Here is a 14491-nt window from a genome sequence, read left to right as displayed (position 1 = left end):
AAGAAAAATCCTTTATTTAAAAAGTAAAATCTAAATTGAAGTTTATTCTCTTTTTAAAGAATTACCTTAATTTCGCTCATTAAAAGATTAGTTTGTTTATATCATTGTGTATCGTCACACCCTATAAACATCTACCCAAATGTGGATATTATTGATTTAAACACATTCGTGACGTCATGAGGGGTATTCGAAGGGACCACGTGATTTTGGGCGTTAACCCTATTGTTCTCCCGAACGGGGAAGGAAACAAAGGGTGGTGTAATTTACGGAGATTTATAATTAACGCCTCGAATTTTGATTTCGTCATTATAATACTTTTTTCTTTATTTTATTTTACTCTTTCATTACTTTTCGAAAAATTTTCCCTTTAATTGCAGACCTCAACTTTTCTCTTTCAGAACATAGAAAATGGAAACGCTAGCCTATGAATTGCCGCATCATTGTGGTAAACTCGCAATGAGATAGATAGAAGGAAAGAAAAAATTCGTCCCGGGAATTAAATCGATTAAGGACAATTCCAACAACGAGTTGGTGGAAAGAATTGCATTAATTAGGGATACATTTACTTTTAAATAGTTAAAGAAGAGGTCGTGGCATTAGCTGATCCATCAGTCACCGTTGAAGAAATTCTTCGAGACATCGAAGTTATAAAAATTATTTTATGCTCACAAAACAGCCCTTTTTGTTTTATACAAATTTAATCCGTACTGTATTCAACCTTTAAATACTAATTAATTCAGTTTTCAAAAAGAAAAAGCATTCATATTTTGGTCGTTTAATTCAAAACTATTGATATTTTTTTAAAAAATTTCACAGGAAGAATCAGATATTAGAAAATCTTCTTAGATACATGATTTCTTTTAAAAATTATATTTTATTTATATGTTCCAGTTTTCATTAGACTAGTCTGTGGGATAAAAGCTCTTGACAATTTTATCATACTGTTTTTGCCGTGAAAAAATCTCGGGCTTATTTTTTTAATTGAAAAAACTAATATTTTTAGTATTTATATGATTGTCTTTTGTTTCCAAATTATTAGCATAATATTTAATTAAACAAAAATCTAGTTTCGAAATTAATTTTATAGCTTAAAAACAAATAAAAAGTTTTTACTTTTTATCATCGAAATCACTAATGACTATTAACTCAAGATTTAACATAAATATAGACTCAAGACTTCCAAAATAATAATAATAATAATTTAGAAATTTAAAAAAATAATTGGTCGAACTGGTTCGAGGTTGGCTAAATAAAGCAACTGACATGGAATTTCATTATTTCTAGTTCAAAGAAAGATTTTGCTTTCAAGAAGTTTTTCACGTTATTAAATCCTGTAGAGAAGTTAATTCTATTTATTATTTTGGACCCCCTCAACACTTATAGAAATAATCATCCAAATAATCAGTATAATAATAATAATAAAAATCCAAAATAATCAATTTCCATCTCTATCCTCCCCGTTATGTGCCTGCATACTATTTGGAGGCAGCCGAAAATGAAAATTTGAGGCGATACATTAGTTGGTAACTACGAAAATTTAATCGGTTTTAATGATGAAAGATAACTGTATTATACCAAGTAAATTAATATCCGATTATATATATCCAATAATAATATAGTTATAAAAATAAAATCCGAATATAAAAGTAAAATACTTTACAATAATAAAAAAAAATTATTAATTTTCGTTTAACAGTAACTCTTAATTTATTAAAAACTGCTTTGACAAATTGTAATAAATGATGATTAACTTCCAAAACATTAACAATAAAAAGCAACTATAGCTGCTGTAATTACCCCTACAAGTTTCTTTTCGGCAGAACTTGGTACCTACAAGGAAGAAAAGTTTTACAGGAAAATTAACTTGCCAACGAAGGCGCTAAGACTTCATGTGGGATACGTGCTTACTTCGAACTTCCTTAGTCGAAAAAATAATAAAATAAAACAAAGCTTTTGTACCTTATGCTAGAAATCTTAATGTAAAGAATAGTAGAAAAGTAAACCACCATTTTTAACTTTCGAAAAAAATATTAAGAAATCGTCATTTTGTCACCGAGCTTATGATTGATTCCGAATATTTCAAAATTGCTAATAAAAATTTAAAATCAAATACCAGTAACAAAAATTTTAAGAAAATCCGAGAAACCATAATATTTGTGCACTGACGGCTAAAAATTTGGATCAGAAGTTCATAAATACACATTTAAAGATACAGAAACAATATTAGTATATATTTTGAACACTCATTATGTGTCAGTAACTAATTTTTAAGCAATCAGTTAGAAATTAGTTGACCTGTGATTTTTCAAAGCCAAATCATTTAACGTAAAAAGATTATTAATTTCCTAGAGAGAGCACTTTGAATAAAGAACACTAAAGCCGAAACTAAGAACTAAGCCGAAAAAAAAAATAAGAAAAACTTACACCCCACGTTTATTTATCACTTGTCCCAAATGGCAAAATGTTTACAATCGTCACGAAAATGGAACATTAACTTAAGCCTGGAATAAGAACAAAAAATTCCAGCTCTCACAAAAAGAGAACAAGAATTATGAAAAATAGGAGTAAAACTAACCCCCGATGCAAGGAATATGAATGGGTGGTTTTTGAGCAAACAAAGCAAATATGATAATGTCTCTTTCAGGCTAAAGGAAAAAGCGAAAACACCAAGGCATGAGATAAAAAAAAAAAAAAAATCTATATAAATAGTCACTTAAATCTAAATTGAAATATATTCAAGGAACAAAAATGAGCATACACTATGGGGAAGAAGAAAAAAAAAAGAAAGAAAAATAAATGATAATAACACACACAACAAACCAAAAAGTACTTAAGCTTTAAGTCAGGACTTGGATTGAAGTTGTCGTCAATTTAAACGCGAGACTAAAGTTGAAAGAAGAAGAAAAAAAAAGTAATAATAAACTCTTGAGGGGGAGTAGAAAATTAAAGACCTTTACATAAAAAAAGGGTGAAAAAATATTAGAGCTAGCATTAAAGAAGTCGAGAAGGATAAATAAATAAAAAAAGAAAGAAAGCCATAGCTGAGATGCCGAGAGCTACCTAATCCTAACAGCTATTTAAAGATAAAAAGCCTCCTTAGTCCAACTTTCGACAAGACGAACTAAATTCATTTTTCGAGATAGGAAAAACAGGGTAGAATATCGGCAATTAAGTGATATCCCCTTTCCTAGAGTATTTTTCAAGGAGGATTTGTACGATGTTATGGATTGCATAACGACGGGGAAAGCTTTGCAAAACTTTTCTGACATGTTAGCAGAGATAGATTAATAACCACCCAAAGATGTTATGGCTATGTATTTTTTTTTATTTTAAAAAATGAGAACACCACCAACGCCTCTAACCTATCCTCGCTTCGGAAAGAGATAAAGTAGATTTTAGCATTTAAGATCGTATTCTAAAAACTAAATCTCTCGAATTAAGGTAAAATATTATCTGATTAACTTTTTTTAAAGTATTCTATCATTTCAGATATTTTTTATAACAAAATAATTCAATGTGCGAAATTTTCAAGTTTTCTTTTTTTTTTTTTTTTTAATATTAATATGTGTTGTATAATTATTTTGTGCGGCAAATTTATTTGATCTTTACCGTTATTATTTTTATCGATTTATTTCAATCAAAATTAAGTATTATAAACAATAAAATGAATTCATGAATTCAGTTTCATATTAATAAAAATAAACAAAACATTTTATTCTCCAGAAAATACTATTTATGAAAAGTTACATAATTCTTAATTTCAAACTAATATTCAAATAAAGAAAAAATAATAAGAGTACCAAATAAACATAAAGCATTTTTTAAACATCAAACAATTTTATATTTCAACATAGGATAACAAGAAGAACTCGCAAAATTAGTTAAGTGGTAAAATAAACAATAAATATTTTCAAAATTAACTAAGGTAGCTAATTTAGGAACTGATTCCCTGCAGACAATTTTGGCCTCATTTTGTCGAATTTAAGGACTTCAAGAATTTTAAAATCAACGCTCATTGTATTCTTATAGAAAATTGCATAAATTCTGAAACATAAATCACACATTTTTCATCAGATTAGTCAACTTTTTCTAATTAAAGTTATTTGATTTTTTTTTAAAATTGGAACGAAAACTATTAAATTGGATACTTGCATTTCACGAAGAAGACCACAGATACCCACAAATATGACCTATGACGACAGCAACAGCTGATCGTTTATTAGCAAAATGGATAAATTTCTCCACATAAGTTAGAATGTTAATTAACGTGAAGCTAATTAAATACACAGCAGTATCAAACATCGAATTAGATGAAATATAATGCTTCCTCGTCTTTTACTTAACTAAAATTTCTTTTTCAAGTATTTTATTTCAACCGTTTTGTTTTGTGTACCTTGCAACTTCGATGCATAATCAGTTTGTTATTGTTCTACATGGTTTCATGCTTTAGTGTTAAGAAATATGTAGTGAAAGAATTGAAATCTTTGTGAAAGAATATGAAATGTGTCAATTAAGAGTTGATACTTTACGGGCTTGGCTTACTGGAAATAGAATGGAATTATTGGTTGCTAACGTTAACAAATGCCTCTGTTTAATACCTCTGGGGGTACTGGATTGGAGATAGATCGTTCCCTGATTCAGGTCAAAATTACGATCTGTGGATGAATGAATGGGTCCACCCTATGAAACGTCTGTGACGTTTGGTGTGGCATAAGTCGTATTCGTGGCCATAGATGGCGCCACAGAAAAACAAGAAACGCATACTCTGCCTTAAATTTGCTCGGTTTCACCAAGCAGGCTTGCCCGTGTGGCAAACCAACCACGTTTCAACAACCAATCAGGATTGAGATACCCACACATGTAGGTATCCTATTGCATTCATAATTGTAAAAAATTTGTTGAAGCATGGGTCATTGATTTTTGATGCTAAAAAAAAAGGTCCTCACCTTCTTGTGTGAAGCGTCATCCGGACTGAATAATCTGTCATCACTGTTTTGCTGCGACTGTCGCGATACACCAGCGAGAACCTGCAGCAATAGGTCTTGTTGTAATTAAAAGCAAAGAAAACTAGCATCACATATCAAATTATAGTTCAATTACTGGCTGTTACTGATTAATTTGTTAGTATCATTAAGAAATTTGGATGGCTTAAATATTTGATATCGTCCAACTATCCCTTCCGAATTGCAACCATAAAGATTCAAATGGAACACTTTTGGAAACGCTGAAAATTATTACAGAAGATTTATGGATGTGCACATTTTGGAAACGGAAAGTGAAATAAATATAATTAAACCATAAATTAATGTTTATTCATGAAAAAGATATACAGTCAAACCCCGCTATAGTGAACATGGTTTATAGTGAACTCTCGGATATAGTGAAAGAAATATTCGCTCCCTTGCCTTACTATACACATATAATATTATTTTTTGTGGATATAGTGAAGCAAGAGAAGAGAGGAAATTGGATATAATGAACTTTTTTTCTGACTTCGACTGAATTTTTTTCTCCATTCTTTGTTAATTTTGAAATTTCTACATAAAATACATATACTGATTTTTAAAACCATCTATTGAGTGGAATGTAGATATAAGCATTTGTTCTTGTTTACTTCTTCTATCTCAGTTTCCCATCCCTAAATTTTTTGAACGTAACACGAAGAGTGATAAAAAATCAAAGTTAACACATTTTTTGTCACTACGTATTGATTTTTAATCATTTTTGTATTTCTTTTTATTGGTCATTTATTTAAATAATGCGTAATAAAAGGGAGCAGTTCGGAAAATTAGTTAAAAATGTTTGCGGTACGGATTTAGTGACCTCCCGGTTATAGTGAACCAAAATTTCGGTCCCTTGAAGATTCACTATAGCGGGGTTTGACTGTATATATATATATACTTTCTGAAACACTTTATTTTGGAAAAGAAAATAACATTAGACTGTTTCTATCTATCTTAATAATTGAACATTAAATTTTAAAAAAATCAAATAATGTAACTAAATAATTCAAAAGACTTTCTTTTAAACTAATTTTTTTAAAACTAAAGCAGCTTCTTTTAAACTAAAAAAAATAACTCAATAATTTTATTTCATTTTTTTAAATTTTTTTTTTATATATAAATAACAATTAAGTATCCGGGTTTGTTTTAACTAGGATTTCTTGAAGTGTGTTTTAAGAAAAAGAGTCGTTTGATCAAAATCACTCAGGTGAAATAAAAATAAAGTAGAGAGTAGTTTTTGTAGGGAGAGATTTAAAAAAAGTAAATAAAATCAAAAAGCTGGTTTTGTTTTGATCCAAACGACTTAAGAAAAGTTTCAATAACCTCAAGTTTATCTTAACTTGAAAACAAAATGTTTATAAAGTTAAAAATATTGTTGCGTATTGCCATTAATTCCATTCATAAGCTATTAAGATAGATCTCCACTACTTCCTAAAATAGCATTACTCGCTCATCGAATTTGAAGAAATCTTTATTGGGACCTTTAAGATTAAAAAAAAAAAAAAAAAATTCGCCCAAGATTCTTCATTACAACAGAATTAATACTAATTGCTCAGCTGTTCGCTTACCCAATAAATTAATTAGCATTGTCCTGGATAGGAAGAAATGCAAAATTTCCACTCCTAGACAAGTTCCCGAGAGACGAGTAGAAAACGTCGTTTTTGAAAAAAAAAAAAACTGTCTTCGTAATTGAGATGCCTTCTTCTCTGCATAAAAGCACCACTATGCCTGCCAACTGAACAGAAACGCTAATTAAATTGCAGTTGTTTTTACCTTTAAAAAGAAGAAATAACTTTGGTATTTGTGTTGTAGTATCTTTACCGATCGCATTAAAGAGGCTTTCTTTGCGCAATGTATTTGTCATTAAGGACATACCTAACTTTTCCACAAAACAGTGTTTTTTTTTATTATAATTTTTTTTTGTTATAGAATAAATAAAAAGGTTAATTACAATTTTCATTTTGTCAAATAATAAAATCATTGTCTTTAGTCGTTTTTCAAATGACAAATCATATAAAATTTTTGTAAATTTTTTTTTTTTGTAACGCAAGCATTTTATCAGAGAAATTTTAAAGGTAAATTTATATTCTTCAATTTCATCGCATGTCGATTGGCCTGTGTAGGGGTCATGAAAGTGACTTTGCATAAGAAAGGTTCTGGGTTCGAATCCAGGAAATTACATGTTCTTTCATTATCTGTGCTATCTGTCCTTAATGTGGGAGCAACGTTGGCTCACCTAATATGGTGCCCTTGAAAGAGAGATCCACAAATCTGCCTTTTAGAGGCCTGTATGACGAAAGGTCATTAGCCAGGTGGTCATTAGAAAAAAAAAAGTTTCTTCGCATTCAAATTTTTAGGACCATATGAAGCAGAGTTACATTTTGTCTGGTTAAAAGACTATTTTGCTAAAGCTCTGTCGTCACTGACAACGCTTTCTTTCTTTCTTTTTTTATTCTCTGCATAATATCTATTTTTATAACTGTTGTAAGTTTGATCCAGTTTTTCAGGATCAAGTTCCAATTTTAGTCTATATTCATAAAATAAACACTTTAAAAAATATCTAATTTAGGCACAAATACTTTAAGTATTCAATTATAGTACAGTGGAAGGATAATAGCAGTCGTAGTAAGCCTAAAGTTCAAAAATTTTAATAGTCATTCTAACTTTCGCGTGTAATGCTTATCAATGATGCTTCATATAGCAAGTTTTTCAAAATTTCGCAGAAAGAGAGCATAACACCGTTAAATTAAATTGAACTGTCCCTTAAAAATTTCATAAAGGTTATGAGTTAAAATTTTCTAGGACGATACAGAAAAATTTATTAGTAAATACAATATAAAAAGAATTGTCAAACTCATGCTGAATGAACAAGTGCAAATCAAGATTTATAAATAATGCTGATGGAAAAAATACGAAATATGTATAGACATTTTTCCCATTTCGTATTGAAAAATAAAGTCTGATAAGGATTTAAAAAAAGCAATAATTTTTTTGGAACTCTCATTACAATAACTTTCATTTCAATTCAATCAATTTTGGGAAGCTTTTGGATTGCTAAGAATTGATAGTTATTGAAGTTAAGTTCACGTTTATCAATAGGCTTAGATAGAAATTTAACATCCACACCTTATACATAATTAAAAGGTTGATAGTTATTAATGCAATGTTCACGCTTATCAATAGCTTTAGATAGAAATTTGATTTGCATGTCTACATTCGAAGTACACTATGATTCAACCGATATATTGAAAGATATTTGTATGAACTCTTAAGTAGAATATAACATACCATTTGTCCAAACATAAAATTTCCAAAACAATTGTAACAAAGTAACTTAAATTTTAAATGAATAAAATATATTTTAACTTTTTTATTTGAAAGCACAGTAATTGTTTGTTTTGAAAAAGAAATTTTTCAAAAGTATATTTCCTGAAATTTTTCAAAAGTATATACATAAAAGTATTAGTAAAAGTAATTAGATATTTCAGTACTTTCAATCACAGTGTACAAAATTTTGATTTCTAAATAATTATATCTCAAAACGTTGATTTAAAAAAATAAATTTTTTTTTCTTGCAAAATGAACTAGTAATTCTTTCTTTAACTGAAATTTGCTCTTACATACATTATGAAATACAATATCACAGATAAAACTTGTATAAATGATCACGGAGTGAATGACGCTATTGATGCTTAGCATGAAACGGCCGTTTGTATTTGAAACTTTTTTATTGATTTTAAATTAAATTTTACTATAAAAAATGAAATAAAATAAATAAATAAGTGAATCAATATTTAGTGCATACAAGCTTCTAAGGAAACTAGGAATGACTTTTATACAAAATCTCAAAAAGTATGTATGAATGAATATCCTAAATAAAAATAAATAAAAAAATATTTTTTGATTTTAAGAATAAAATTTTTCATCACCAACAAGAGGTTGTTTTACATTTTTCTATAAAGATCCAAACCACCCCACCATTTAAATCCAACTACACCTACATGGGTGACGTCATTAATGTAAGGTGCAAAGGCAATTTGATTGTCGCCGTTTATTATTATATTTCGTCGTAGGGAAAAGAGGGGGGTTTGAAGTTGGAAGAATTGGATGATATAAAAGAGGGGAAGAGGCAGTTGGGGGGAATATTACGGAGAGGAAGGGTAGATCAGGGAAGTAAAGGGTTATCCTTATCGATCGCTTAATAAGTGCGTGATTCATCCATTAAAAAAAATTGAATGCGTGGTCTGCTTGAATTAGAGCCTGCATTAAAATGGCGGACAGAATTTTTAATGAAAGTGAGTTCCTTGTGCTTTAATGGCGATAGTAAGGTTTTCAAAAACTCCTTGTTGTGAAAGGAAAGACAACGAATTTTAGCACTTATTTTGGATATGCGGCAGTGAAATTAAAATACAAATCTGACTTTTTAAACAACAAAAATGCTTAATGAATAATTTAATTAAGTCTAAGTATAACAAAATAAAAAAAGGCTGCCAATTACTTTTGCACAACAGATTGTACTCGTATGAATTTACTCTTACATTTACTAATAAAAATAACATTTAATGTATAGTCATGGCAAATATAGTCCTAAAAAAACTCAACATTAGGAAGCCAAAATGTATGTTGATTAATTCATATTTACAACACCATTTAATATTTCTATGTAAATAAATATACCTAAAGTTTTTTTTCAATAAATATGTCTAATAATAGTTACAAAGTATCGCGTTCCAATTTTTTTTTCTAATTTTATAGTGAAAGTAAATGAAAAACTTCTTTATTACAATTTTTCAGTCGTTAGAGAACCATATGAACCATGATAGTTATATTTGTGACGCACGATATCCAATGATAGTTGTATCAGTTTTATAGAGATCTCTCTATAAAATTCCGATCCTTTCTAAAGCACTATAATGTTGATATTTGTACGAAAGCTTGAATCAAAGACTAAATTTACAATTTGTTTAAACTAGAGTTTAAAGTACTACAAATAATTTCCATCGCCAAGTTTTGTCCTTCTTTTTAATTATTATCATTGTTTTATGGCCAGCGTTGAGCAGCCGACTTAATTCTGAGTTTGCGACTACCAATGTTCAATTCTGTAGCTTTGTAATTTTGGACCTAGTCCAGAAGACGAGGAAACTTTTGGATCAAATATTGGGGTAAATTTGCCTTCATTAAGGACTTTTTAATGGAACTACACGGAGAGGAAAACCACAAAACCCCCCCCATAGTTAGCCTAATGGCAAGGGGACTCTAACCCATGATCTGCTTACAACTGAGGATATTTTATATCAGAACTGTGATCGGTGCGAACCAGAGCGGAATTCTTATTGATCAGCTATGACTTGGATCGAACCGGAGTCACCTCATTGGAAGAGGAGCGCCCTGCTCTTTTTCTTCAAGTTGTGCAAATTCTTTAAACAATCCTAACATCCCTCTAGAAGTTTTCAACAAACCAGTAAATTTAAATTTTCCGTTAGTAGCTAGCCAGTGGTCGGTAGACTCAAGTGAATAAGTAGCTACTTTTTCCTAAAACCGAATGAGTCGGTGACCGATATCGATCATTTATCCATGATAATTATTTATTGAAAAAACCCATATTAGAAATAATCCATGTCTGTAAAAAGTTAATTAAACAATAAAACAATATAAATATGTGGTAAAATTTAGTTAAACATGCAACTTTGAAGTATGAAAATTCCTAAAGAACTGTTATTCTATACGAATCTCTTCATTACAAATTGATGGAGTCTGAAAGATCAAAATTTTGAAAGAGGACATTGAGCATTTTAATGAAAATCATGTCTTCATGAGTCTATCTACATTGATGTACCAGGCGCTACCGGGGATTGAACTCCATTTTTCCATCCCGATACAACTCTGCCTTAACCCCTGTACCAAAACGGCTCTACTGAATACTTAAATATGAGATAAATTGCAGAAGCACTGATTTAAATTTTCTTGGATGAATTCTCTTCTTTCCAAATATTGTCTTTCGATGTATGTAATCAAGTTCGTGATTTGTATCATTTACATTTTTTTAAACTGCTAATTAAATAAAGATAGTGCTAAGATAAAAATAAAGGTGGTTTACATTTTTGGGCTTAGAAGACACATTTTTAAAGATTTTCTGTAAAGAAAAATTTATTGAAATTAAATTAAAGGATATTATGTTAATTAGTTTTCATCTTGAGTAGAAAAAGTATTAGTTTTCATTAATGCATTTTATAGAAACAATAGAAAATTAAGTAGTACATAAAAAATCAAATTCGTTGAAATTATATGCCGATATTCAATAATTTTTGTCTAATTATTAGTCAAAACCTAATTTATTTTAAATAATTAATACAGAGTTTATACATTAGTAAGTTATCATGCTCTCCATTTTATCAAGCTCATGAACCGCATTTCTCCCATGTCATCAAGCTTTTTATTTAGCGAATTCTTGGCCACAATTTACAACCACAAAATATCAAGATTTAAAAAAAAAAAAAATAAGCGAATCTCGATAAATGTGACTTTTAGAATCATTTATCAACTTTAGACAAATGAATTAAGTCCGATCTATACACAAGGCTACTGGCTCTATTGTTTTTTTTTTATACACTATTTTTATGGGCGGATATTTTCCTCTCGTTCCGACAAGTACAAATATCCGAAATCTCATGATTGAATTTTGGTGCAAAGCCCAAAGAGAACAAAATAGGGTTGAGTACGTATATGTGTATGTTTAATTTGGCTGTCAACGGGTCGAAAAGTTTGACACGCAATTTCGGGTTTTGTATTTTTCCCTCCGACAATTGCTTTTCCGAGGGGTAGAGAAAGGGGATTGGCGTAATTAACGGAATCCATTCTTTATCTGCACTTTGAGTGACTATTAAAGGCTATATTTCGTCCGTTCGGTGACAGCGAAATCTGCAGTTAAGAAAACGACGTTCTTTGCCTCATCACCCCCCATCGCATATTTTGGGTGTCAAAACAAGTTTGTTCTCTATCCCCCCCTTCACTTTTCAAAACTGGAAAAATTTCATTCCGAAATCGGAAAATTTTCATGCACAGCAAACGTCAGCCTCGATGACTGACGATATTTTTGGGAAAATATATTTTAGAGCCGCATAGTTTCGGGGAAAATTAACGACGCCTCGCCCGGGCATTAACGACCTAAAACTATTATAAAAAGCGGTTTTTACCCCCGAAAACCTGGTCTCTCAGACTCATTGCCCATCCAAGTTCTGCAATTGATGGTTGATTACTTGATTGTGGGGTTTGCCTGAATAATGAACTTTTCCTTTTCGTGCATTTTAGGGGAAGAAATCTAACAATGTGCCCGACAGGAGCGGTAATTAATTGCACATTTCAGAGCGACTAACGCAATTATGTCGCGACTCATTATCTACTTTGAGAATCTGGCAATGCGAGTGCGTATTGATCACGAAATGCAACTAAAGATGAATAGCGCGACAAATCGTTCGATTTTTTTTCCCTTCTCCACTCATTCCTTCGGTTGTACTTGTCCGCTTATTCCATTTTTGTCTCGACTACCCCCAGCAGCCCCCCATACATTTTCTCTTCTTAATATGCATATTCCTCTGAGCATATATATATCCAAACATTACTTTTACGCCGCACCTCCCTCTTCCGCTAATTTCCGCCCCCACAACCTTTTCTTGGCCCATCTTCGGGGCAGGGTGGGGGATCGAATAGATAAACCAAATCAGATCCTTCGGATAAGACGCAAATGACATCATTTATCATAGGAAACCATCGAGTATAAACCGAGAATGAAAGAAGTATAGGGGGTGATCTGCAGAAAAGAAGTGAAAAGGGGGGATGCAAGAATCTTTTAAAGCAAAAGGGGCGCCAAGCGGAAATAATTGCAGTTCAGTTAGATTTTGCGAATGCTTTGCTTTAAGAGTGTAAACGAAAATTAAGATGAGAACTCTTTTCTTCCGCGGCCGGAGGAATCGTTATCAATCAACCCCTTGCAGGAATTTCGTCCCGCGAAAGGAGTTATTATCAGTATTTCGTCAGCAAAATATACTTTTATAAAAATCCAGGAATTTTCACCTCTTGAGAAGAGGGGGAAGGGGAGTTACGGAATCGAATGTTTTGATTATGTTCGAAAAGGCATGTGGCGAACTCTTCATGGACAGCGGGGTTGAGAGGGGTGGCTAAAAGTAGGATATGTCACTATTTGTGTGTGTTTCAAGTTGCGAAAATTTCCAGCGAGTTAAAACTAATTGCAAAGGTGGTTTTAGAGACTAGGAATGTTTGACAAAAGGTGGAACAATATTGATGTTAGGTAATAAAATATTTTTACCTTTCTCATATAGAATAACTTCTTCAGAAGCTGAATATTAATGATTCCTCCATATCAAATAATATTAGCTAATATATTTGAAAAGCATTTTGTTGAGAATAAAGAAAGCGGTCATTATTTTCCTTTCAAAAAATTGCTTATCTTGCAGACTATCATGTGTGACAGAGCAGCGGTTCCCATTTTTTTCCGGCTACGAAACCCTAAATAATCCAACTTCTTTCAGCGGAACCCAAACTTTAAAGTTTATTCAGGTAAATCCAAATGCATTGACCAATAAAAGACAACTTTATTTTTAAAATATTTTTTTAAAGAAAGGAAGATTTTTTTATCGTTCTATCAATATTAATAAACTGAAATTAGGTTTTATGTTCGACAGTTAAATTTTTAGTCCTTGTTCTTAAATATTTAGTCTAGTCTAGCTATAAAGTTGAATGAAATTACCCGAAAATGAATAAAAAATTTGTTTAATATTTTAAGTCAAAGAGATCATTTACTAATAATGAGAAAAGAAAATTAATATTTTGTTTAGTTTTAGAATTTTAAATAGTTATTTTGTATTGTTAAAATGCAAGTGTTATCTGAATACAGTTTCACATAAAATTTATTATTAAAGTAAATATATCTCATAATAATGTAAAAGTAACTTATTCACCAATTTAACATTTGTTATAAATAAATGCAATAATAATTTAAAGGCATACCATTACTTAAACATTTAACATTTGAGTAACACGCAATTAATACATATATGGAATATTATGAAAAAATGATAAATAATTTATAGGCAACTGCTTTTATAACTTACATAAACATTTTCAGATATGCCAATAGTATCAAAACCACCTTTGTTTAATAATGATCGTACCGTAAAATTTTCTCCATTTAATTCGGATCAAGATGCACAAAATGTAAGTCAATTAATTTTTTATTAACAAATTAAGATATACATAGTCGTCTCTTCAAAAGCAATGTAAAAAAATACTTTAAATGCAGTAAAATAAATCAAGATGCACCATTGTTCATTACATAACTTACATATTCAGTTTTATAAATCGAAACAAAATTCGGCCAGCATATATCTCTTTTAGAATGTATTCGAAACATGTATAGAGATTTGATGTTTCAGAACGTATAACCTCACTTTTTATTGCCACAATAATGTAAT

General features: G+C 30.4%; 1 protein-coding gene across 8 annotated transcripts in view; it reads right to left on the bottom strand.

The window, feature by feature from the left end:
• LOC107452032 (AT-rich interactive domain-containing protein cfi-1) overlaps positions 1 to 14491 on the bottom strand; it is a 255777-nt gene that overhangs the window by 140557 nt on the left and 100729 nt on the right. For 4 of the 8 annotated variants that reach the window (XM_043039632.3, XM_071183473.2, XM_087167838.1 and 1 more), the window contains exon 3: positions 4947 to 5027. The exons of the other annotated variants lie outside the window; for them this stretch is intronic. In XM_043039632.3, the coding sequence (XP_042895566.3) occupies positions 4947 to 5027 (81 nt within the window). The remainder of the gene's footprint in view (positions 1 to 4946; positions 5028 to 14491) is intronic. 8 annotated transcript variants of the gene reach the window in all.

This window comes from Parasteatoda tepidariorum, chromosome 7 (genome assembly GCF_982258835.1).
Source record: "Parasteatoda tepidariorum strain Cologne lab strain chromosome 7, Ptep-v5.0, whole genome shotgun sequence".
NCBI lineage: Eukaryota > Metazoa > Arthropoda > Arachnida > Araneae > Theridiidae > Parasteatoda > Parasteatoda tepidariorum.
Note: the sequence above shows the minus strand (reverse complement) of the source record. Positions and strands in the feature narration are given on the sequence as shown.